Source organism: Octopus bimaculoides, chromosome Z (assembly GCF_046866305.1).
Source record: "Octopus bimaculoides isolate indiv1 chromosome Z, ASM4686630v1, whole genome shotgun sequence".
NCBI classification, from domain to species: Eukaryota; Metazoa; Mollusca; class Cephalopoda; order Octopoda; family Octopodidae; genus Octopus; species Octopus bimaculoides.
The window spans coordinates 48566571-48594070 of record NC_142944.1 but is presented as its reverse complement, the minus strand read 5'-3'; the positions used below and the strand labels follow the sequence as shown (position 1 = coordinate 48594070).

Below are 27500 nucleotides of genomic sequence, written 5' to 3'. Positions count from 1 at the left end.
ATATATTTTTGTGGATATATTACAAAGGACATTATCAGTGTGAAGTTTTGACACAAAAATTCTTCAAGCTTTTTTTATTAGCCTTTCATGTTATGCATTCAAATTTGATAGTTTTAAAAATACAAAAAAGAAAAAAGAAAAAGAAAACAAAAAGATGCAAAGATGTCGCCCTTTCATCATCTAAATTGCAAATAAAAACCAGTAATGGAAAACTGTATGCTTAGTCCTGTAATTGAAATAGAAGACCATGTAATTTGTGCACAGCTGATGCCTATGAAATTCTATTCAGCAAGAAACACCTCTAAATAAACATTCAGAAAGAAATTCAACATGTTGACATAAAATATAGAGAATGTTTCAAAACGATACACCTATCATACTTCATCTTGCTATCATCATCGGTCTGTGGTCATGCTGGTCAAGACAGGACCCCAGCATGAGGTACTGCCTTGAAAGGTTTTAGCCATACGAGCTGACCCCAATGCTTATTTTCTTTTTTTAAAAGTCTAGTCCTTATTCTATCATTCTCTTCTGCTGAACCTCTAAGTTTACAGGGACGTAAGCAAACCAACACCAGTTGTCACCCAGTGGGAAGGACAGATGGACGGACACTCGTGTACACACACACACACACATGTAACAGGTTCTAGGCAATTTCCATCTACAAATTTATTCACAAGACATAGGTTAGCTTGCATATATAGCAGAAAACTCTTGCCCAAGGTGTCATGCAGTAGGATTGAACCTGAAACTGTGTGGCTGGAAAGCGAGCTTTGTAACCACACAGTCACACCTGCATGTACAAAATTCATATTTAAGGTTGCATCCCTTGGTGAAGAGGATTGACCTACAAAAGTCCTTGTGCTGGTGCCACATAAAAGCACTTGTGTTGGTGCCACATTAAAAGCACCCAGCATTTTCTGTAAAGTGGTTGGCATTAGGAAGGGAATCCAGCTGTAAAAACCATGCCAAATTACACTGGAACCTGGTATGGCACTTGGGCTTGCCAGCTCTGGTCAAGCCATCCAACCCATGCCAGCATGAAAAACGGATGTTAAAAGATGATGATGATGATGATTCTTTTTGCTCCACTCTGACTTCTTTTGCCTACATTTTTGACTTCCTGTGAATAATGTTAACCTGATCAATGCGAAAACCTATCTACAGTGCAGTTGTAGAATTCTCAGTAGTGTTAGACAGAAATTCTTTACGTCAGTTATTCTAGCCTTTTACTTTTTGAGTTTCCAGAGGAATTGTCAGTACCAAACTTAATAAGATGGTGTCTTCTTAAAAAACAAAAAAAAAAAAATGCCTGAAGGAAAGCAATAAGAGATCGATAAAAGGAAAGCAATAAGAGATCGATAAAATAAATGCCTGATTGAAATAAGTACTGAAATTAATAGCATTGAATTATTCCCTTAAATGGGGTGACAACCCAGCATTACTGAAACCGATAAGGCAATAAAAGAATATTTGTATTAATGGTTTAAGTGTTAGTGTAGATGTGTGGTTAAGAAGCTTGCTTCTCAACTTGTGGTCTTGGGTTCAGTTCCATTGTGTGGCACCTTATGCAAGTTTCTTTTACTACAGTCTTGGGTCAAGCTTTTGGGGTGGATGTATTGGTATGTGTCTATGTAAACACTCACATACAATTTTATTTTAACAAACAAGACAAAGGCTGTTTAATATATGCTATACAGTATATTTATTGGTATGAAACTGATTTATTCCATGTGATAACAGATTATATATATAATAGATAAAGAATCCAATTGTATATATGTATATATTGTGTGTGAGTGCAAATATATATGTATGTGTACATATATTTATACATATTTTTGTGTACCTTTGACTAAGCATCATGTGATGGTCATAAACCAGAGTCATCTGAGAAAAACACTTCCTGTCACAGGGAAATATAACCTTGCTATATACAAAGGTTAGTGACAGGAAGGGCATCGAGCAGTAGAAACCATGCAACAACAGACAATTGGAGTCTGGACATCTCCCTCAACAAATTTTGTGTAACCCATACAAGAATAAAAAACCAGGCATTAAATGCCTGCTTTTCCATTCTACCATAATTACCAGCTGAGTAATTATGGTAGAATTATCCAAGACACAAAGGCTTGCAAATGGTAACAAGTGGCAATGAATAAATCAATCAGCAAATTCAAGTACAGAATAATTTAAAATATTGCAGTTGTCTTTTATCTTTTACTTGTTTCGGTCAATGGACTGAGGCCATGCTGGGGCACCACCTTGAAGTGTTTGGTCAAACAAACTGACCCCAGCACTCACTTATTTTAAAGTCTGGTACTTATTCTTTTCTACTCTAGGCACAAAGCCCAAAATTTTGGGGGAGCCGGGGGCAGTCGATTAGATTGACCCCAGTACACAACTGGTACTTAATTTATCGACCCCCGAAAGGATGAAAAGCAAAGTGAACCTCAGTGGAATTTGAACTCAGAATGTAATGGCAGAGGAAATACCACTAAGCATTTCTGCCAGCTTGCCATCTTAGTCTGGTACTTATTCTATCAGTATCTTTTACCAAATGGCTAAGTTACAAGAACATAAACAAACACCAACTGTCAAGTAGGAACAAACAGAAAAACACACATATATATATATATATATGTACAATGGGCATCCACACAGTTTTCCTGTAGAAAATCCACTCAGAAGGCTTTAGACAATCTGGGGCTTTAACAGAAGACATCCAAGGTGCCATACAGTGGAACTGAACCTGAAACTATGTGTTTGCAAAGCATGCTTGTTAACCACACAACCATGCCTGCATCTATTGAAAATCTTTAAAAGGTACCATGCTGTAAACTGTTAGATTTCCAATATTACATTTAGCTGATCTTGATGCTATGAAGCCTGGACAAGACAACATGGTCTGACAAAATGGTAGACTAACGAGGATGAAATTTCAGCTTCTACTTTTCAGTTTTCAGACTTCCCTGTTCTTTCTCAAAACAATCGTTATATAGATTTAATTAATTACTTAAATAAATTAATTACATTAATTAATTTAATTAATCTGTGTGCTTAAATGTGTGTTAAAAACCTTTCGTCATTTATTAATTGAAAAAAAAATCTACGTAACTTGGATGATTAATTATGGATACATATACAAACACACATACACACAAATATATGTATAGGTAAGTGTGTATGTAAACACACATACAATTTTGTTAAAAAACAAGACAAAGGTATAAAACTGATTTATTTCGTGTGGTAAGGCATACCAGGTTATGTGTGTGTGAGTATATATATATGAAATTCTATTTTTCATAAGTAAGTGTATGCTTCATCTCTCTTTCTCTCTAGATAGGATGACCTGAAAACTTCTGACAAGTAAATAAAGGCAGGTGAAACTAGTCAAGTTGTTCTTTACGGAGAGAGAAAGAGGGAGAGGAGACTGTGGTTTCATTATGCTTTCTATTTACACAGTAAGGCCACATTTTTTCTTATATATATATATATATATATATATGAGAAGAAATTTCTGGTGTGGAAGCAAGGCCTAGTAAGTAGGAAAACAAACGAATCACAAGTCCCTTCAGGGAGATGGCCCTTTTCAATATGTACAAAGCATTATCAAAAAATTCCCAGACTAGTTCTGTAGTGCACCAACAGATGGCAGCACAAGGTTGCATGCACAGTGAGAGCTAGCAGTGACCTTCATGAGGCAGTGTGCTGAGTGAGATCTTGTGTAGGCTGTTGTCTGTGATTTTTGTCATGGACAGGAAGTTGGAGCAAAGATGACAACATGAAATTTTGTATTTAACTTGGAAAGTTTACTACAGAGACATTGAGCATGCTTTGGCAAGCTTATAGTCAGAAGGCAATGGGTTATATGCAATATTTTGAGTGGCATGGGTGCTTCGAAAGTGGAAGAGCGCCCCTAGAAGATGATGTGTGTTCTGGAAGATCTGCCTTGAGCGTCACCCCTCAGAAATGTGGAGAAAATTCATCAGTTTGTGCACGAGGATTGTCAGATGACAATCAATAATGTTTTGAAGTGTTTGAAGGTGGACATTCGGTGAAAGCAACCGGATCTGTAGAGTGTGAAGAATAGGATTCTTCACAATGACAATGGCACCTTGTCACTGAGCTTTCCTCCTCACTCGTGGGTTTCTCGCATAAAACAATATGGTATCTCTTCTGCACCTGGCCTATTCACCAGATTTAGAACTTGCGGAATTTCATCTCTTCCCCAAAATGAAACTGCAGCTCAACAGTCACCATTTTAACATCCTTGTCGAGGTCAAGAGTGAATCATAGAAATCTCTCGACTTGCTTACAGAAAGCGACTTCCAGGCCAGATTCCAAAAGTGGCAGGAACGCTGAGATGACCGGTGTATTGCTGTGCAGGGTAACTATTTTGAAGGAGATGATGTTAAAACCTAAGAAAATAAATTAGTTTTTATTAAACATAATTAGTCTGGGAACTTTTTTCGATACAGCCGGGTGTTGATAGAAACTCCATACATTGTATCCAGTGCAAGCTTTGGACACATACAAGGTATAACAGTATCACAGGAAGGTTAACAGAGAATATAATGTTTGTGTGTAGCAAATGTTCAGGTACAATAAGCACTAAAAATGCACAGGCAATAGACTCTCTTAAATCATTGGGGAGATCATTAGATGTAGCAGATAGCTTCTGTTACCAAGGAGATCAAGTTAGCAGTAGTGGTAGCAGTTTTGAAAGTGTACTTGCTAGAATAAGAACGGGCTAGACAATGTTCAGAGAATTTCTGTCTTTGTAGACAACTGAGGGCCTCTCCCTCAGAGTGAAAGGCAAATTGTATGATGCTGTGTCTACATAGAGCTATGTTACATGACTGAAACATGGATTTTGACTTCAGAGGATGTGCGTAAGCTTGGAAGAAATGAAGCTAGCATGCTCCATTGGATGAGTAAGGTCAGTGTTCATGCATAGCAGAGTGTAAATAATTTGGAGGAAAAACTGGATATGAGACATCAGATGTTGTGGGCAAGAGAGAAGACTGCACTGGTTTGGTCATGTGATGCATATGGATGAGGACAGCTACATGACAATGTGCTGAGCTCCAATTGTGGAGGATACCTGTGGAAGGAGTGGACCTAGGAAGATGTTGGACGAATTGGTGAGAAAGGATCTTCAAATGCTGGGCCTCACTGACAAAATAACAAGGGATTGGGAGATGTGGCAATTTGCTGTACTTGATAGGACAATTCAAAGTGAATAAAATCGTTGTCTTCATCACATACAGGTTTGTCCTTTCAGGTGCCAGTGCCATGTGTAAAGCATCCAGCACTGTCTATTAAGTGGTTGGCATTAAGAAGGGCATCCTGCTGTAGAAATCAAGCCACAACAGGCAATTGGTGTCTGGCCAGTTCCTTGTCAAAACATCTAACTCATACCAGCATGGAAAACGGATATTAAACGATGATGATGATGATGATGATATATATAAAATTAAATAATAAGGGTAGAAATTGATATTAATCAATTAAAACCAGTGGCTTAGCATATTTAAAAAATCTGAAGATTAAAAATTGTGTTACATACAAAATTAAGAGGAATGACCACTAAAGTGGACACCTAATATGCTCAGCAAAACGCCAAAATATTTTGGCGTTTTGCTGAGATTTTTCTTGAGAATACACTCTCCGTGGTAATGTCAATTTGATGTCTATGTTTAGCATATTAGGTGTCCACTTTAGTGGTCATTCCTCTTAATTTTGTGTATATATATACATATGTATGTATATATATTAAGAATAACTAGGTAGTCAGAATGTTGGATAATCATATGTATTTTTATTTACATTTTTAGCGCTTTCTTCCATTATTAGATTTATGAAAAAAGTAGTTTACAGTAAGCTTGCTTCCCCTTTTTATATAAAATTGAAACTGATGTTTTAGAAAAAGAGAGAGGACGAGAGAACAAATTAGAAAGGAAGGTGCAGAGATGAGAGAGGAGGAGAGAGAGTGAAGATAGAGAAAAGAAAGTAGGAGTGTGTTTTGGGGTTGCATTCTTGTTTTGGTGGGTTGCGAAAGAAGACAAAAGAAAGAATAAAAAGTTTGAGAAGGAAGGGGGGGGGGGTAAAGGAGGCGTGGCTTTTGTATCCATGTGGTTAGACTTGTTTGATTAGGATTCAATATGTTGTTTTTTTTTCCCACTTAGTGACCTTTTGGGTGGGGAAGAAAAGAAATTTTTGTATTCAAGTGGTCAAAGTTTTTAATTGGAAAACCAGATGTTTATGATTTTTCTCCAGTAAGAATTACAATTATATTTCAAGGTCTCGTTTTTTAATTCTTTTGTATTCATTGTTGTAAGGGAGAGAGAATGGTTGTATGGATGTGGTTAATTTTTTTTTTATTTTTTTTTTAAATTCCTGATATTTTTGATTTAGCTGTGTATGGCTATGTTTTTGAAAGAGTGATTTTTAAGTAAGTATAGTGATGATTGCACCTTGCTTTCTAATCTGTTCCCCTTCCTCTTTCTCTCTCTCTCCCTTCCTAAAACATCAGTTTCAATTTTATATAAAAAGGGGAAGCAAGCTTACTGTAAACTACTTTTTTGATAAATCCAATAATGGAAGAAAGCGCTAAAAATGTAAATAAAAATATAATCATCCAACATTCTGATTACCTTGTTATTCTCAATATACAATATCTGTATATCACTTCAAAAACTCTCCCCCCCTCTCTCTCTCTCTACACACACACATATATTATCATCATCATCGTTTAACGTCCGCTTTCCATGCTAGCATGGGTTGGACGATTTGACTGAGGACTGGTGAACCGGATGGCGGCACCAGGCTCCAATCTGATCTGGCAGTTTCTACATATAAATATAAGAGAGAGAGAGAGGTGGGGGTATGGGCATGGCTGTATGGTTTAAGAAGCTTGCTTCCCAACCATGTGGTCTTTGGTTCAGTCTCACTGTGTGGCTCCTTGGGCAAGTGTTTTCCACTGTAGTCCTAGGCTGATAAAAGCCTAGTGGATGGATTTGGTAGGCAGACACCTGAAAGATTTTATTTTGCTTAGAAACAGGTGAGGGTTGGTGAGAGGAAGGGCATCCAGCTGTAGGAAAAGGAAATCTGCCTCAACAAAACTTCTTCCATCTGACTGATGCAAACTTGGATAAGTGGACCTTACCTGTTTATCATTTAAACTGACCACATTCAGCCTAAATATTCTGCTTGTTTTATGTTCAAACTGACCAGACCCATCCACCCTTACAATGTCATCTTGAAATAAGCAATCACATCAAAGAAATCTTGAAGCTACAAGATGATGCATGACTATTTCCAAACAGTGTGCAGAAATAAGCATCACATTTGATAAAGGGTTAAGTGATTCATACAATGGTAAAACAGATGTAAAACAATGATGCACACATATGATGTACTTTACAGCTCTACTCACCATTGCTAGCGAGTAGGCTAACATTGACTGCAAGGCTAGTCCATCACAGGGTTACACATTTACAGATGGAGTGGTCTGGAGCAAGTGAAATGAAGTGTTTTGCTCAAGAACACAACATGCTGCCTGGTTTGGGAATTGAAACCGTGATCTCACAACTGCAACATACCTAACTAGCAGGCCACACACACAGACATATTTATATGACTCTTATCATAGGGCAGAGTAGGAGTTGGTGGGGGGAATTGGAAAGGAGGGGATTAAAAGTGAAATGGAGTAGAGTGGACAGGTGTTAAATCAATAAAAATAAAGTTCAATAAATAGTAAATAAATTTAAATAATATAATAAATAAAAGAGAATGGAATAGAATAGGGTTGTCTGGTGGAGTGGATAAATGATGATAAATAATGGCTCCTTAAAGATATTTGTTGAGAAAAGAATTTGGTGGATGTATGTGTATACAGACACACACACACATATATATAGAAGGAGATGAATTGAGATAATAAAATTAAATGCAAAACCATTAATTGACAGACCATTAATTGACAAAGCATGCCCATTAAGAGGTTTGGCCCTTTAATTGTTGTTTATTTGCAGTGTGAATTCCTCCAGATTCGGAAAAAGCATAAGAATTTTAAAGATAAATTAGTGATGACAGTAAAGACAATAGATGCTTGTAATGATGATGATGATGATGATGATGCTGGTAAATTGTAGTAATGTTGGCATTGATGATGATGATTAATGATAATAATAATTCTCCCTACTGTAGGTATAGGGCCTGAAATTTTTTGGGGAAGGGGAAAGTCAATAACATTGATGCCAGTACTCAACTGATACTTATTTTATCGACCCCAAAAGAAAGAAAGGCAATAATAATAATAATAATTATTATTATTATTATTATTATTATTGGTGTTATTATTGTTATTTATTATCATTGTTGTTGTTATTGTTCAACTGGTACTTATTTTGTCAACCCCAAAAGAATGAAAGGCAAATTTGAACATAAAAGATAAAAGAAATACTGCTAAGCATTTTGTCCAGCAAGCTAACCATTCTACCAGCTCACTGCCTTAATAATGATAATAATAATAACGAGCACTCAGAGAGTGCAGACCTCCACCAAGGCAACACCAATGTCTTCTCAACAATTAGCTGGAGATGATTTTTAAAATGAGAATATCTGAAATAAACTTAAATGCTCTAACAAATGAGAATACTAAAAATGAACCCAACTGCTTAAAAAACAGGAAAAGTAATCCAGAATCCTTGTCCAGTACCGGATCAATCCCAAAATCTAATCAGTTCGTGGCAGTTACAATGCCAAACATCCATGAAAGTTTCATCCGAATCCATCATGGTTCTTGAGATATCTTGTCTATGGACAAACAAACAAACATGACTGAAAACAGTACCTCTGCCTTTGCTAAGGTGGAGGTAATAACACTTTTTACTATAGGCAAGAGATCTGAAACTCTGGGGGAATCAATTACATTGATACCAGTGTTCAACTGGTACTTATTTTATCAACCTCAAAAGGATAAAGGGCTATGTTGGTCTTATTACAGAGGCATCAAGCTGTTAGATCAGGTTATGAAAGTTACAGAGAGGGTCATAGCCCAACTAATTAGGGAGCGAATCAATTTAGATGAGATGCAGTTTGGGTTCGTGCCAGGTAAAAGCACTACTGATGCCTTATTTCTAGTGAGACAGCTGCAGGAGAAATACCTAGCTAAGGATAAACCTCTGTACTTGGCTTTCATTGACATGGAGAAAGCCTTTGACAGGGTCCCCCGATCCCTTATCTGGTGGTCAATGAGGAAACTTGGGATAGAAGAATGGTTAGTGAGAGCAGTGTGAGCCATGTACAAAGATGCTGCCAGTAAGGTGAGGGTTGGAAATAGTACAGCAATGAATTCCGGGTAGAGTGCTCGTTATTATTATTATCATTATTAAGGCAGTGAGCTGGTAGAATGGTTAGCTTGCTGGACAAAATGCTTAGCAGTATTTCTTTTATCTTTTATGTTCAAATTTGCCTTTCATTCTTTTGGGGTTGACAAAATAAGTACCAGGTTCCGTCCTCAGCCCCCTCTTATTTATCATAGTCCTCCAGGCAATCACAGAGGAGTTCAAGACAGGTTGCCCCTGGGAGCTCCTCTATGCTGATGACCTTGCCCTAATTGCGGAGTCACTATCAGAACTAGAGAAGTTTCAGGTGTGGAAGCAAGGTCTAGAATTGAAGGGCCTTAGAGTCAGCCTAGCTAAAACCAAAATCCTAATAAGTAGGAAGGTAGATAAAACACAAACCCCTTCAGGTAGATGGCCCTGCTCAGTATGTAGAAAAGGAGTAGGTAGTAACTCTATAAGATGTACCCGGTGCAAGCTATGGACACATAAGAGGTGCAGCAATATCAAAGGCAGGTTAACTAGCAAGTTAGTTTTTGTTTGTGGCAGATGTTCAGGTGCAATAAAGACTGTAAACAAACAGGAAACAACTTCTATCTCATTCCAGGGTGAAAAACTAGAGGTAGTCGATAGCTTCCGCTATCTGGGCGACCAACTTAGTAGTGGGGGTGGGTGCGCTGAAAGTGTAGCTGCTAGAATAAGAATAGCCTGGGCAAAGTTTAGAGAGCTCTTACCCCTGCCGGCGACAAAGGGATTCTCACTCAGAGTAAAAGGCAGATTGTATGACGCATGTGTACGAACAGCCATGCTACATGGCAGTGAAACATGGGCTGTAACTGCTGAGGACATACGTAAGCTCGCAAGGAATGAAGCCAGTATGCTCCGTTGGATGTGTAATGTCAATGTGAATACCCATCAGAGTGTAAGTATCTTGAGAGAAAAGCTGAACATTAGAAGCATCAGTTGTGGTGTGCAAGAGAGACGAATGCGCTGGTATGGACATGTGGTGAGAATGGATGAGGATAGCTGCGTGAAAAAGTGCCACACCCTAACAGTTGAGGGAACCCGTGGAAGAGGTAGGCCCAGGAAGACCTGGGCTGAGGTGGTGAGGCAAGACCTTCGTACATTGGGCCTCACCGAGGCGATGACTACTGACCGAGACCTTTGGAAATGTGCTGTGCGTGAGAAGACCCGGCAAGCCAAATAAGATCGTTGCCAGTGCCCCTGGACTGGCTCTTGTGCGGGTGGCACATGAGATGCACCATTTTGAGCGTGGCCGTTGCCAGTGCCGCCTGACTGGCTCCCGTAGGATTTTCGAGTGAGATCGTTGCCAGTGCCCCTGGACTGGCTTGTGCGGGTGGCACATAAAAGACAGCATTTTGAGCGTGGCCGTTTTCGTGCGGGTGACACGTAAAAGCACCCACTACACTCTCTGAGTGGTTGGCGTTAGGAAGGGCATCCAGCTGTAGAAACTCTGCCAAATTAGATTGGAGCCTGGTGTTGCCATCCGGTTTCACCAGTCCTCAGTCAAATCGTCCAACCCATGCTAGCATGGAAAGCGGACGTTAAACGATGATGATGATGATGTAGTGATGAGTGAACGCTAAGCATTTTGTCCAGCGCTCTAATGATTCTGCCAGCTCGCTGCCTTAGATAATAATGGTTTCAAATTTTTGCTATTAGGGCAGCCATTTTGGAGGAGGGGGATAAGTTGATTATGTCAACCCCCGTGTTAAAGTGGTTATTATTTTATTGACCCTGAAAGGATAAAAGGTAAAGTCGACCTCGGTAGAATTTGAACTCAGAACATAGTGACAGGCAAAATACCGCTAAGCACTCTAACAATTCTGCCAGCTTGCTGTCTTGATAACAATAATAATTATCCTTTCTGCTATAGGCACAAGGCTTGAAATTTGGAGGAAGGGGGATTGAACCCAGTACTCAGCTGGTACTTATTTCATTGACCCCGAGAGGATGTAAGGCAAAGTCAACCTTGGTGGAATTTGAACTCAGAACATAAAGACGGACGAAATACCACTAGGCATTTGACCTAACATGCTAATGATTCTGCCAGCTCGCCACCTTAATAATAATAATAATGCTTTCTTTTATTGATCACAAGAGCCCAAGGACATAGAGAACACTATCAAAGGATAAGTTACAGCCCTCACCCCCCCCCCCCCCAAAAAAAAATTGATTATTAATTGATATTTAGTATAGATCAATACTAATAAAATTTTTTAAAATGTGGTTTTGGATACAGTCCCATTATGGCACTGTGAGTAAGTGTCTTCTATTACAGACCTGGGCCAACCAATGCATTGTGAGTAAAACCCTCACCTGTTACCAAGCAAGCTGATATTTCCTCCTTGCGACCAGAAATGTTTTCACAGAGGATTGGAAAAAAAAAAAAAACACAATTTGTATGTTGATTCTCATTTACAATTATCACGTGATGTCAAGGCAAGGAAACACAAAAACATACATACACACATATACACATGTATGCACACATATGATGGGTTTCTTTCAGTTATCATCTACAAAATCCACTGATAAAGCTTTGGTTGGCCCAAGGCTATAGTAACAGACATTTGCCCAAGATGCCTTGCAGTAGGACTGAACCTGGAACCATGTGGTTGGGAAGTGAATTTCCTGAGAACATAGTCTGTATGTACTTCTTTATTAATGAGCAACATACTTTTTCTTTCTTTGTCATGGTGTTTAACAAATTCAAAAAGTTCAAAACCAATTTAATTGTATTAAATGGAGAAAAAAAAAAAAATTTTAACTGGTCTAATTCCTTTACTGATGATCGAGTAGGCTTATAACAAAAACAAAAAGTGTTCTAACCATGATCATCTCAAATTTATTTTCATTTTTCTTTATTCTGACATACTGTATCCAAGACTACATTAATTAGCCAATGTCTCCACTTTTTTTCAAAGACATTAGCACGTGATCTTCTATTTCTAGTAAACCAGGCTAACACACAGAAGCTCCCTTGCTGGCTTTTATATTTATGTTACTATTTCTGTCTTTATGATTCCATATGTGTACAAGATATTCGTGTGTATGAGAGTGTAATGATGCAACAGATTGCATGGCTACCTGTGGCTTAAATTCTATCCCTGCTTCGCATAGAGAGAAGCAATTAGGAGGCTTTAGCTGGGATTGCAGTCTCACCAAATTTTCATCATTAAAGATTTTTGTTGGGAATGCCAGGGTTGGGTGAGATGCAGCAGGTGTTAATTATAATTTTCCTTTTTATTTTGCACCTATAAATTGTATCTGATATTTGTTAAAGATCTTCTATAAGTATGAAGCTGTATACTTAATTTGCTATTTATATATACAAAGACCAAAAAGAAATCTTGCAAAATAGAGCTAATTTTAATGGGAAACCTCTTGAATTCACCCGAGGAAACATATCTACACCGACAGATACACCTAAACCAGATGTTCAGTATCCCACCCATGTGGGATCAATGCTAGATGGATCAAAACAATTGTAGTAATCAATAAAGCTTCACCTATCTTCCATCTTTCTCATAATCAAATACCCAATAAACACTGAGCCAGTGAATGTGTTTTACCAGTAAACTATCTGGTCTATACCGTACAATTTATTAACTAATAATAATAATTATATATATATATAGAAAATGCTTAAATGATTTTATAAAAAACATTTCAGTACCGGTTTCAATCATTGAGACTTTTTCAACTGTAAGTATGGAAAAGAATTAAGTTTTGGAAAAGTTAAAAGAAAAGTTTTTTAAAAGAATATTTGCATAGTGTTCATATACAAGTGGCATTTTCCTTGTTTCTGCCTGTCTCTGCCTCACTTGTTTACTCTTGTGGGTTCGAGGTCGTTTTTTATAAAATTATTTTAGCATTTTCTACCTTGACTTTTTTTCCATATATATCAACTCGTGTGTTCCTTTTCAACCTTCTACACACATATATATATATATATACCAGCAAGTGGTGGAACTGATATTTATTTTACTCGTCATTACAGAAATATCTGTGTGCATGTGTGAGTGTGCACACACACACACACACACACACATTGTCTATCTATTAACGTGCTTACACTAAATGGATTTCCCCACCTGATCTAACGTACATTTACATATTCATTACACAGGAGCTGATATACCATACACATACATCCATTTTATATTTGGTTTTTAATTTCTATTGTGTACTTATACGTGCTCATAGATGCAAAACAATAGTCTGCACAAGGCACACATATATACACACGCATGTATGTGTATGCATTTATATATTCATACACACATATAGACATCGTAAACACATACACACAATTGAAACGTGCTCAACTGCTCGTACATCTATTGTTGATGATGCACATTACTCCATTTGCGTACATGCACACTTTGTATGCACTCAAGCATAGTCTTTAAGTTACACTGCCAATATATATATATATATATATATATATATATATATATATATATATATATGTATATATATATGTATGTATATATTCTTACATTGTTTGATAAAACTTCATTTCCTCACCACGTGTGTGTGTGTATGTGTGTGTCTATCTATTGATCTATCTATCTGTCTGCTTGTCTATCCATCCATCTAGATAGATAGATAGATAGATAAACAGACAGACATATACATGCTCTACACCACCTCCTCTCTCCACTTCTGCCAGACTTACAAATAGTTCTTCCTTTATTTTCCTTTGGGATTTTCATGTATCTTCTCCCATTCTTCTTCCTTTTCTATGGTCTTTATTAATTCTCCCATCTTGTCTCTTTCTCCTGCTCTGTTTATTTTGTCTTCTCTTTCTATGTTCTTACCTGTCAATGTATCTTCCCTCTTCATCATTTTCTCCTGCTCTTTCCTTCGTACACATACACACATCTTCCTCTCCATTGTGTATACATATCTTTTTCACATGTACACACATATACACATACACATACTTTCTATCTCTCTTATATGTTGTTTCTTTCTCTCCCTCTCTCTCACACACACACACACATACATATATATATATATATATACATATATATATATATATATATATATATATATATATATATATATATATATATATATATATATATACACACATGCACCATCTCTTAGTCTTATACATTTCATCTCTTATATTTATATTTTATCTTTCTTTCTCTCTCTCCTTTATATATGCACACAACTTCTCTTTTTAGACACATCTAAATGAACAAAATAGGCATATATTTACCTAATCGTAAACTTCTGGGACATCTATATGTTTCTGTAGCTACTCATTTTTCAGTTGATTAGAGAAAGAGAGAGAGAGAGAGAGTTTCCAACATAACATAACTATAAATTTCAGCTGACCACAAGCAATTGAATTTAAAATCACTGGAACATACAAGGAGTACAAAATGAGGGCAAATATAAACAAAAGGAAAAAAAAAATCCTGTCTTTCTGACACGCTTCTATTTGGAAAGATATGTTAAAAAAAAAACTTTGAATATGAAGGAGTGGATATTGTGGTTACTAGGCACACCTGAATTTTACAAAGCACTTTAAATTCATGTAAACGATTCACCAAAAGTATTCTACAATTAATTTTGATTATGTGAAATAATAAATAGAATGTATCCTGTATATACTCCTGAGTTTTGTGTATGCATAAAAGAGAGAATGCGCATGTGTTTACAAACCATATCTCACTTGTGTAATAAATATCCCGTTTCTCTCTTTTCTGGATAGACAGACGCATAGTTATATGAATGCATAAAAACATACACGTTTACGTCTCGCATAGCGATGTCATATCGCACACATATACACACAGTTGCGTCTCATACATACGTTTGTCATGTCACGGTACACATACATCACACACGCATATATACATTCACTATGCGCATACAGTGTACGACTATACACACACACACACACATATACACACAATCAATCTCCCCTCCCAATATGTCACTCTAACGCCACCACCATAGGTCTTAGCGTCAATGTTATCCGTCACATTTTTACTTTTCACTCACCACCAGAAAACCTGTATATTTTTGTTTTCGTTCCCTCACTCGATCCTTCTCCTCCACCGTCCACCTTCACTTTAAACACGCATTCCATTCCCGCCCCACCCTCTTTTCTCTCTTCTTCTTCTTCCCTTTTCCAGTCCTGTCCTGTCTTATCCTGTCCACAACGTCTTATCGTTAATGACACTGTCTTAACGGCTGTCACCACCTGTCCTTCCCTAATGGACCAGTCCACTAGTTGATTGTCTCCCGTATTTTGTTGTTGTTGTTGTTAGCAGACGTAGACCTCTGTCATTCCTCTTCCTCCTCCTTTCTTTGTCCCTCCCCCGTCTCTGCTATTCTTCCTTTCTCTCTCTCTCCACTCAACTCAACTTCTCTGTCCTGTCTCTTTCTCTCTCTCTCTCTCTCTGTACCTGCTTTTTATCTCATTTTAATCTTTTTCTTTTTCATATATATAGATATATTTGTATATATCTATATTTCTAAATATGTACACCTGTGTTGCTTTATTCTGAACTAGTTGCGGTGGTAGTTGTAGTGGTATGGCGGTAATGGTAGCACTGCTCTAACACCGATGTCAGTTACTTTACATGTGGTCATTGCTTAGGAGTTCTTTTATTCACTCACTCACTTCTTAACAGGAGATATGTACACGACACACCGCCTCAATGCGCGCGTGTGTACATATACATGTATATATATATACATCTGTATGTGTGTAATTCACACCCACACTAGTGCAGTGCAATAACTATCTACTACACCAACTCACAATTACACATACAGAAACGAGAAGGGAGTCTCTCTGAGTGGGCCGCAGCTCGCCCTGCTAGAAATAGTAGCCAAACTTCGTTTAAACATCTCGAAGTCTTGAAACAATCCGGTAACTAAGAAAAGACTACATACACACCACTTGGATAACCTAGTGTTAGGTATAATACTATGCTTGACTGAAAGACACAGTGGTCCTGTTTAGAATACTATACATCACAGGTCTGCTTAATTAATAATCGTAGCCGAGCTGATGTTAAAGAAAAACAAGCAATGTGTCAAAACCCGTCGGCGTCATCGTTATCACGTTTTTTTTAAGGGTGCCCCTAACGTGCTAGAAACAGCAGCTGGATATCTCCCTCACATCTCACTGTAACCGTCTTCTTATAAGGAAAAGAGGATGAACACTAGATAATAAAGACGGGATGGTCATGGCTAGAATGTCTTGTCTTTTGACGTTCGTAGGTCTGCTCGATCAGAATTGACCTTGAGTAAACAACAACAAATAGAACACCAACACCACCTACACAAGACAAAAAGAGACCGGCGGTGTATAATAAGTCAGTCATACGCATGCACGGACGAATACAGGATACAATCTTCTCTTTCTCTCTCTCACACACACACACACATTTACATAGATACAACCACACACACACACATACACACTTCATACCACACCCCCAGACAACACGTCCACACCTCGAAGACATAAACGTCAACGTACACTGCCTACACACACACACACAGACGTATATATATATATACACACACACATATTCATACATTCTCTCATTCACACACTGGCACAAATGCTTACCTGACAGACAAGTAACATGTATACATCGTTGAGGTTGTGTCGTTCTCTCTTCAACTACACACACCATTCTTTGTGGATATTCTCTACTTCGATAGATACAATATCTCCCTCTATGTGTACTGGGGTCACCACTTAAGGAAAAGAAAAAAGGGGGGGGTGTCTGTTGTGGGTTTTCTTTTTTCGTTCGCTCCTTTTTTTTTCTCCCCCCCCCCACCGTCTTGTTCCGTTTTTGTTTGTTTTTCTTCTGGATATGATTCTGGGAATAGAGACCAATCCTAAACTTGTTTATAAAGCACTGGCTTTTCCTGCTGCCGCTGCTTTCGCTGCCGCCGCTGCTGCTGCTGCAGTTGACTCTGCTGCTGCTGCTGCCGCCGGCAGCAGCAGCACCGCCACCGCCATCACCAACGTCATCACCAGCAACAGTGCACAAAATGCATTATTTATGACAGTAAGTGCGAGTAAATAAATTTAAAACTATAAACAAGTGACACACACACAACACAACGCACGCACTCACTCACTCACGCGCGAGTGAGCGCGCGCGCGCAAGAATTCATACATACGCACGTATCTACGTAGATATATGTGCTCGCATACATTTCCATACATCTATATATACATTTATATTTATATATATATACACACACACACACACGTTTATTCACATACATACAGCTGTGGAATACGGAGAAATGGTTTAAACATATTTTTTTCTCTCCTCTCTAACGTATCTGATTATGGTTGTGTTGTATATATATGTATATAATTTGATACATTAGCATCTAAAATATCTTATATATGTATATAATATATATATGCTAAGATTCGTGTGTTTACATAATTAAGTTTTGCGTGCGGGTGTGTAATTTTGGTAAACAAAACAAACCAAGTTTTTTTTTTTATATAAAACTCCGAACATATTAGAAGCAGTTGTTATGTGTGTATGTAAAGTCTTATTGAATTTATGTGTATAATAATTTATTTAAATACATGTATGTGCAAATATTCAGGTTATTATATAGATCTATATAATAACCAATATTCATACATACATATATATATATGTACATACACACAAGATATATCGATATATATATATATATATATATATTTTTCATATTTCCACATCATTATATGCGAATCAATTTCCTTTGCAGCCTGTTCAGACAGAACCTGTTGATCTCTCATTAAATAAAAAAAAATCTGCCAACTTCCATGATTCCCATCAAGGTCTGGACTTACGCGTTATCCGGAAAGCAGGAGGTAAGTAACACGTTCTCTCTCTCTCTCTCTTTTTGACCACATTCTTTCTCTCTCTCTTACACTCTGTATCTGTCTTTTCCTCTCGTTTTCATCTTTAACTATTTCTCTCTCTCTCTCGTCTCTTATCTATCTTTCCTCTTTTCCTTTTGTCTTCTATCCTGTCGTATTTCTCTTGTCTTCTCTTCCCTGTTATCCTTCTTTCTTCCTGTCTTTTCTCTTCTGTCTTATTCCTTCCTTCCGTCTTTTCTTTCTGTCTTCCGTTTCGTTGATTCTTGTTTCTTCCTTGTATCTTTTCCCGTCTTTTTTACGTTCCTTTCTTCCTTCCATATTCTCTTTCTCTCTCCCCCTCTCTCTCTCTCTCTCTCTCTCTCTCTCTCTCACTCACTGTTTTATCTTTTACTCATCTCAGTATTTGATTTTTTTTAAAGCCTGATACGGGGCAATGTTTCGTTGATGGTCTAAGTGTCCCTTATACTTAATCTATTGATTTATTTTGTCGAACTGCTGACTTGCTGGGACGTAAACAAACCAGCACTGGTTGTCAAGCGCTGGTGGGGAACAAACACAACACAATGACTGACAGCCACACACAAACACACACACGACGGGCTTCTTTCAGTTATCGTTTACCAAATCAACTCGCAAGGCTTTGATTAGCCTAGGGCTATAAGCAAAAAGAGAATCGTCCCAGGTGTCACGCTTTGAGAATGAACCCAAAACCACATGTTTTGAGAAGCAAGCTTCTTAACCACATACACCCTTCATTTTCTTCTGTCTTCCTCATTCCTTATTTACCAATTGTTCCTATTTAAGATCGGCTTTTTTGGTGCATTGTCTGCTTAGTATTTTTCTTTTTCAACATACCTATGCAAGCGGCCCCGCCGTTTTTGTTTCTTCATAGCTTTTGCAAAAATGGATATTTTTTAATGGAATTTTCTACTAATACGCTTCAGATGGTTTAGATTCCGATTAAATCGAAATTTGTTGCGAAAATAAAATTTCTGAAGATGGGAAGTGCTTTGTGTAGATATGCCTGTTTTGTTTGTTTTAAACCGTTGTTAGATATCTTTTTTTCTTCTCTAAGCACACAACATAATTATTAAATACGCTCTTTAAACTTTTCCCGGCCTCTTTAATTTCCATTATTTTCATTTTCAAATAGAAATAGATATTAAGTCTTTGTTTTATATACAAACATCTTTGTTTTTGTTGTTTTGTCTTTCCTAAATGTCTTTCAGACATTCCCATGTAAGATTTTGGACGGAAAATATGATTGTTTTTCTACACGTTTTTCTTACCAAATAATAATCTCATATGGAGACATAAGACCAATATTTACAAGTATTATGTGATAAGTTTTTTTGCCATTTAATTATTATTATTATTATTATTATTATTATTATTATTGACTTTGCCTTTCACCCTTTCGGGGTCGATAAATTAAGTACCAGTGAAGCACTGGGGTTGATGTAATCGACTAGTCCCCCTCCCCACAAATTTGAAGCCTTGTGCTTCCAGTAGAGAGGATTATTATTGTTGTTTACTTTATTGATTCCTCCCCTACCTAAGGAATGAAGGGCAAAGTTCACCTCTGCGAGATTTGAACACAAAATGTAAAAGAGCTGGAAAAAATAGCGCAATTCCGAAGAATTTCCGACAGCTGTAAGGATTCTGTCTACTTGCCAGCTAGAATGTTTGAGATGCAGGGAGGGATAAATCAATTCTGTTGACTCCCAAGAACTTGACTATTATCAAAGCCATCCATCGTAGCAGCATCGTAGCTCCACCCCCCTGGTAAATTAGTGCACTGAGCCCTATAGTATGTATTGTATTGATCGAAAGCCACAGTATACATGGATCAAATTCGGCCCCCCCAGATCCATGAGGTTTCCTTCCCCTCCCACCCGGATAAACCAAAGCACGAGGGCCTGTATTATTTACTACTTAGAACAGAATTAGGCTCCTAGCATTATGAAGCCCTCGGGCAAGTGCCCAGTGTGATCAAACCTTAAGACTGTAGTGACTAGTTCTTTAACTTTTTACGGAGTCCCAAAGGATGAGGAAAAGTAGAGATTGACCCCCACTAGGATGCGAACTCGTGATATGAAAGGAACGTAACTAAATACCGACAATTTTTCACCACTCTGCACCCCTTGATAACATTGCTAGTGCTAACAAGGCCATACATTTTGAGGGAGTGGTATGCCTAATTTACTCCACCCAAGTTCATTGACCTGGAAGAATGATAAACAAAATTTATATGATTACAACAACAGCGACAACAAAACAATGTACTTTTGGCTTTTTTTAAAATTTTTATATTTTTTCATTTTACGGAAGTTATTAAAAAATAAATGCAATAAAACGGCAAACATATTGGGTTAGCGCATTCAACTGGTACAATGCCTTGTGGTTCTTGTTCAGGTTGTCTGCATTGTGAGTTCAAATCTTTCCAAGGTCGGCCTTGTTGTTTTCCTTTCCAGGATCAATAATTAAAGTACCAGACCAGGAGAGGTTTAATTCATGCATTTTTTTTTCATTCTCTTTTATCTAATACTTGTTTCAGTCATTAGATTGTGGCCATGCTGGGGCACCATTTTGAAAGGGTTTTAGTGGAACAAATTAACCCCAGTATTTGTTTTTTTAAAGATAAAACAAAGCTTGGTATTTATTCTATCCGTCTCTAATGCCGAACTTCTAAGTTACGGGGACGTAAACAAACCAGTACCGGTTGTCAAGTGGTGGAAGGACAGACATTAATACAAAGCCAGACACCCAGACATGACTGGAGCCACTTTGAAAGGTTTAGTTGAACAAATCAACCCAGTACATGTCTTTCAAAACCTGATACATATTATATCGATATACTTTGATGAACTGCTAAGTTATTGGGACATAAGCAAACCAACACCAGTTGTCAAATGCTGTTGGGGGACAAACACAACACAAAGGTGGACACTTATACATACACACCCACAACAAACTTTTTTCTATTTCCATCTACCAAATCTACTCAATTCTTTGGTTGGCCTGGTGGCTAAAGCAGAAGACACTTGTCCAAGATGCCTTGCAGTGGGACTGCACCTGGAACCATGCAGTTGGGAAGCAAACTTCATACCATGCACCTCCCTATAGGTTTTGAGTTAAAATTTTATCACCCCCTGTCACTGGCCTCCTCGTGACAGCCAACAAGGTGATTTTTGAGACCCAGCTAAAACTAATGAAACTCAAATGGCCGATGAAGAAGTGTTTCCGTTGGTGAAACATATCAATTGTATTATTGATCTTGCATCAAAGTTGCATAAATTTTATCTTTTGCTTCTTTCAGTCATTGGACTGCAACCATGCAGTTGAGTACTTGTAACCTTTCATCCTTTTGGGGGTTGATAAAATAAGTACCAGTCACATACTGGGGTTGATCTAATTGACTGGCCCCCTTCCCCTCAAATTTCCTATAGTAGAAAGGATTATTATTATTGTTATTATTATTATTATTATTATTATTATTATTAAGGTGGCGAGCTGGCAGAATTGTTAGCATGTTGGACAAAATGCTTAGCGGTATTTCGTCTGCCGTTACGTTCTGAGTTCAAATTCTGTCAAGGTCGACTAGACCCTTACCCTCAAGCTTCAGGCTTTGTGCCTCTAGTAGAAATAATAATAATAATTATTATTATCATTTTAAGGCAGCAAGCTGGCAGAATTTTTAGCACGCCAAGCAGAATGCTTAGTTGGCATTTCATCTGTCTTTACATTCCGAGTTCAAATTCTGCCGAGGTCATCTTTGTCTTGCATCCTTTCAGGGTCTGTAAAATGAATACCAATTGAGTAAGCGAATAGCCCCCTCCTCCTAATTTCAAGCCTATGCCAAAATAGATTACCATTTTTATTATTATTGTTATACATTTAAAGTCAATTTTGTTTTTTGTCATTCTTTCATGTCAATGAACCTTGTGGGTTGATTAAATTAACTATCACCGTTCCCTCAAATTTATGGACTTGTGCTTATGTTCATCATCATTTAACATCTGTTTTCCATGCTGGCATGAGTTGGATGGTTCAACAGGAGCTGGTAAGGCCAGGAGCCACACCAGGTTCCGTTGTCTGTTTTTGGTTTGGTTTCTACAGTTTGATGCCCTTCCTAACATCGACAACTTTACAAAGTGTAACACGTGCTTTTTTTACATGACATCAGAAATTATTATTATTTATTAATTATTATGGGATCATTAAACTGGAAGAGTGAAGAATTGAAAAAAATTATTACAGCATTTTCAGCTCTTTACTTTCTGAGTTGAAATCCTACAGAAGCCATTTTTGCCTTTCTTTCTGGGTTGATAAAACATGGTACCAGTTGATTACTTGAGTTTGACATAATAAATCTCTCTCCTACCAAAAAAAAAATGCCGGCCTTGAACCAAAATTAAGCCTACTCTGTCAAATGTAAAGCTTATGCATTCACATCATTTTAAATCAATAATGCATTATTTCATAGCTTTGAGATTTCAATGATGTGATTGCTTATTTTTAAAATGACAGTATAGGATAGGTGTGAAAGGCCAGGTATGACCAGTTTGAAGATAGAACAGGTAAAATATTTTGGCTTGATATGGCTGGTTTAACCCTTTAAGCATTCAGATTCATTTATCAACAATTATGCTTATTTATTTACATTGTTTCAAATTAAATATGCTTATCTCATAGATTTGAGATGTCAATGATATGATTGTTTATTTTTTTTAATGACATTATAGGGTAGGTGCGAGAGACTAGATCTGGCCAATTTGAACGTAAAACAAGTGGAATATTTGGGCCGGATATGACTTGTTTAAATACTAAAGGGTTAAATGTTAGTGGTTTGAACCAATTACTAAGGATCAATTGATTCATAGAATTCATCATCAGCATCATTTAACATCCACTTTCCATGCTGGCTTGGGTTAGATGATTTGATTGGAACTGGTAAGTCAGGGAGCTGCATCAGGTTCCAGTCTGATTTGAAATGGTTTCTACAGCTGGAGGCTCTTCTTAAAGCCAACCACTCCAAGAGTGTGTTGGGTGCATTTTACGTGCCACTGACTGGGGTGCCATTTATACGACAATTACAATGGCCATGACTACAGTTTCACATGTACCATTTACACGACACTGGCAATGGCCATGACTGCGATTAGACAGAATACTTTGTTTACTATCTTCTCTGTTCTGAGTCCTAATCCTGCCAAGATGCTCATAAAGGTCTTCCATTTGCAGAGCTCATAAAATAAAAGTTATCAGTCGGACATAGTTACCTACAAAATTATGATTTTGGGCCTATGTTAGGCAGTAGTTGCAGTTTATGCAGTGCCTGAGTTAATTGTAAAAGAGCAGATGGTCATATCAGGGACTTGCTGAATCAGAGTTGATCTGGATTACACACGCGCTATCGCAGTGACCCACACATATTCAAACAACCACAGCGATACACGTAGACACGTCACAGTAATCCTCACACGTGCAATCACAGCAAACTAAACACACTCACACACATTCACTCATATAATCGCAGCAACCCACACATATGCAAACAACCACAACAATACGCATAGATACATCGTTGCAATCCATACACACACATGCAATCATAACAACCAAAGCACAGACACGTACACACACACACATTCATGCATATAATCACAGCAGCCCACACATGTACAATCACATCCACCCACATGTATACAATCACAGTGACCCACACATACCCTAAGAACTACAGTGACACACTCTCATAATCACAGTGATCCACACATACAATCACAGCAAACTTAAAACACACACACATAATCACAGCAACCCATATGCATGCAGTCACAATAATCTACACACACACACACACACAATATCACAGTGATATGAGCAGACAATCATGGTGACCCATATATATATATATATATATATATATATATATATATATATATATATATATATATATAATATATATATATATATATATATATATATATATATATATATATATATATATATATATATATATAATATATATATATATATATATATAATATATATATATATATATATAATATATATATATATATATATAATATATATATATATATATATAATATATATATATATATATATATATATAATATATATATATATATATATATAATATATATATATATATATAATATATATATATATATATATAATCAAGGCAATATACACATTACAGCTCACATACTCATAATTATGGTGACTCACACACACAGATGAAATCATGGCAACTCACACACAGAAGCATCCAGACATACACACCAAGGCTTGAGGCACGTGTGCACACACACACACACACACACCACAAGCATCATATGCTCACACAAACATACATACACACACCACAGGGCATTCACACACAAAAAAAAACACACACACACATGGATACATAGACACTCTTGCAAGTACATATGCACACTCACCATGTAAGAGTCTGACGAGACAGAGCACATCACATGATTTTGTGGGGACTTCCTGCTCGCTCGGTGGGTGGGTGAACAGAGGAGTTGTGAGTTGTTGCTAGTGGTGGTGGTGGGTGCTTAATTTAAATGTTTGGTTTGTTGCTGTTCCGTTGGGGGTGTGACTCGGGTGGTGGTGGTGGTGGTGGTGGAGGAGGAAGTAATTGTGCCTCCATCCCACTGCACCACCCACAGCGTTTAGTACCCAGGGTATAAGGAAGTGAGTCAGAGCAAGGGTATAACAAGGAAAATAGATACACACACACACACAGAGGAGTGATATGGCTGGGTTCAGGGTGTGTGTGTGTGTGGTGATGTTAATCAAAGAAGAGGATGGAACTGTTTGTTAGAAATAATAAGATTTCCTAAACAGATGTATCAAACCAGTCAGTCGTCATGTCTAGTCATGTGTGCATGAATATCTGTCAGTTGGTCAGAGGTTTCTCTGTAGACCACTTATCATTCGTCATGAGCATGAAAAGAGAACACTAAATATTTATTGTTTTGTTTTTTTTTTACTTTCTATTGCCACTAACCCTTCTTGGACAAGGCCCATAACTCTGTCTGTTTCAAGGTTATCTAACTGGAAATAGTTGAAGAAGGTTTGGGTTTTTTTTTTTTTTACCACTTACTTAGCTTACAGTTTAACTCTTTTGATATCAGCCCACCCAAGACCACCCCTACTTATTTCTATAGGACACATACTTCCTATTTTTAACCCTTCACCATTTAAACTGGTTATATCCAAGCCAGATATTCTACCTGTTTTATGTACTACCAGGCCAAATCCAACCGTTCACATCTACCTCACAATGTCATTTTTAAAATAAGTGACCACGTCATTGAAATCTTGAAGCTACAAGATAATGTGTGCGATTGATTAAAATCAGTATGATTAAATAAGCAATACATTTGATAAAATAATCTGAATACTAAAGGATTAAAGTGATCTAAGTTAAAATCTCAGGTTAATTTATGTTCCAAAAATACCAGCTTATTTTTCTGGATTCCTCATAGTTTCCAAAATCAAGTGTAATAAGAAGGTGTATTTCAAAAATAAATGCGGCCCCTATGAAAATGCATAAATTTGTTACAGTGCTTATTTCAGCAACATATCTAAAGTGAGCTAATTAGGGCATCACTAATTCATAGTTGTCATAACTTCCTTATGTGCCCCCCACCCAGACAAATCTGTGCACTTGGACCTGTTGTATTTTTTGTTGACAACAAGCCATAGTATATACATAAATCAGAACTGGGGCTGCTAGACCTGTGATGCCCCTGGGGAAACTACCCAGTGTGACTATGCCTTAGGATGGCCCTGATCTCTACATGGTCATTGCAACTGAAATAGCAATCAAATCTCCCTCAAATCACCAATACCCCCCAATGTCTAAGGAAGGAATGTATTCAATAACATGGTCATGGATTCCTTAAACACACATATGCATGCACACACACACACACACACACACACATACATGCGTGTGCACACACAAAAGTAAGTCACTGGTCGAACCCATTTGATCACAAGACTGCTCTGTCATTGCTGGGTTGGGGTTAAACAGCAACAACAACAATATATTTTAATGCCAACAAATGAGATGGCCTTTAGGTGGTCACTTATGCTGCTAGAGATAGCTGTCAAATCTCCCTCCAGCCACACCTTGGGTTGTTAAAGAAAGAAAGGACAATGCACTTTGTTAATGTGTAATTTCTAAGTTAATTGTATCTGAATAAATTAAGAGTGAATCACATTGTTGTTTGTGGGTCTGCTAGTGCTGCTTGAATTTAAACACCACTATCGCCACTCCCTCCTTTACCACTTCTGCATCTTTTGGCCCCTCCCCCGTCACCACCATCCACTATCACAACTACTATCACAACCAACCACCACTACTACTACTACAGCTACTTCCAGTCTCTACTACTTCCCCATCACCACTACCTTCACTTCCTCTTCAACCATTAACCATCACCTATTCAACCTAATAGGGACATTTGATGCAGTCATATGACTGGCTAGAAATAGCAACCAAATCCCCTCTAAGTTACACCCTACCGTCTATTTAAAAAAAAAAAAAAATATATATATATATATATATATATATATATATATATATATGTATGTATATAAGCGCAGGAGTGGCTGTGTGGTAAGTAACTTGCTTACGAACCACATGGTTCCAGGTTCAGTCCCACTGCGTGGCACCTTGGGCAAGTGTCTTCTACTATAGCCTTGGGCCGACCAAAGCCTTGTGAGTGAATTTGGTAGATGGAAACTGAAAGAAGCCCGTCGTATATATATACATATATATATATATGTATGTGTGTGTGTGTATATGTTTGTGTGTCTGTTTTTGTCCCCCCCCCCCAGCATCGCTTGACAACGGATGCTGGTGTGTTTACATCCCTGTAACTTAGTAGTTTGGCAAAAGTGACTGATAGAATAAGTACTAGGCTTACAAAGAATAAGTCCCGGGGTCGATTTGCTCGACTAAAAGCAGTGCTCCAGCATGGCCACAGTTACATGACTGAAACAAGTAAAAGAGTAAAAGAGAGTATAGATTGATACATACCTTATTTTAGTAGTCCTTCTTAGATAGCCCGTACCTGAAAAGATTGGTTAGTCATTGTTGGACTGTCCTTTTAATCCATAGGTCTGCTTCAACAAAGGCCATAAGTACTGAAAGGTACATTGGATAATGGATTCAAGATCTTGTTAAATTTCCTCCA

General features: G+C 37.5%; 1 protein-coding gene across 15 annotated transcripts in view; it reads left to right on the top strand.

The window, feature by feature from the left end:
- Positions 1-27500, top strand: part of LOC106875156 (uncharacterized) — a 416143-nt gene that overhangs the window by 309239 nt on the left and 79404 nt on the right. For 11 of the 15 annotated variants that reach the window (XM_089365264.1, XM_089365262.1, XM_089365259.1 and 8 more), the window contains one exon: positions 18144-18249. In XM_089365264.1, the coding sequence (XP_089221390.1) occupies positions 18144-18249 (106 nt within the window). The other 4 variants (XM_089365271.1, XM_089365269.1, XM_089365273.1 and 1 more) reach the window with 3 other exon arrangements.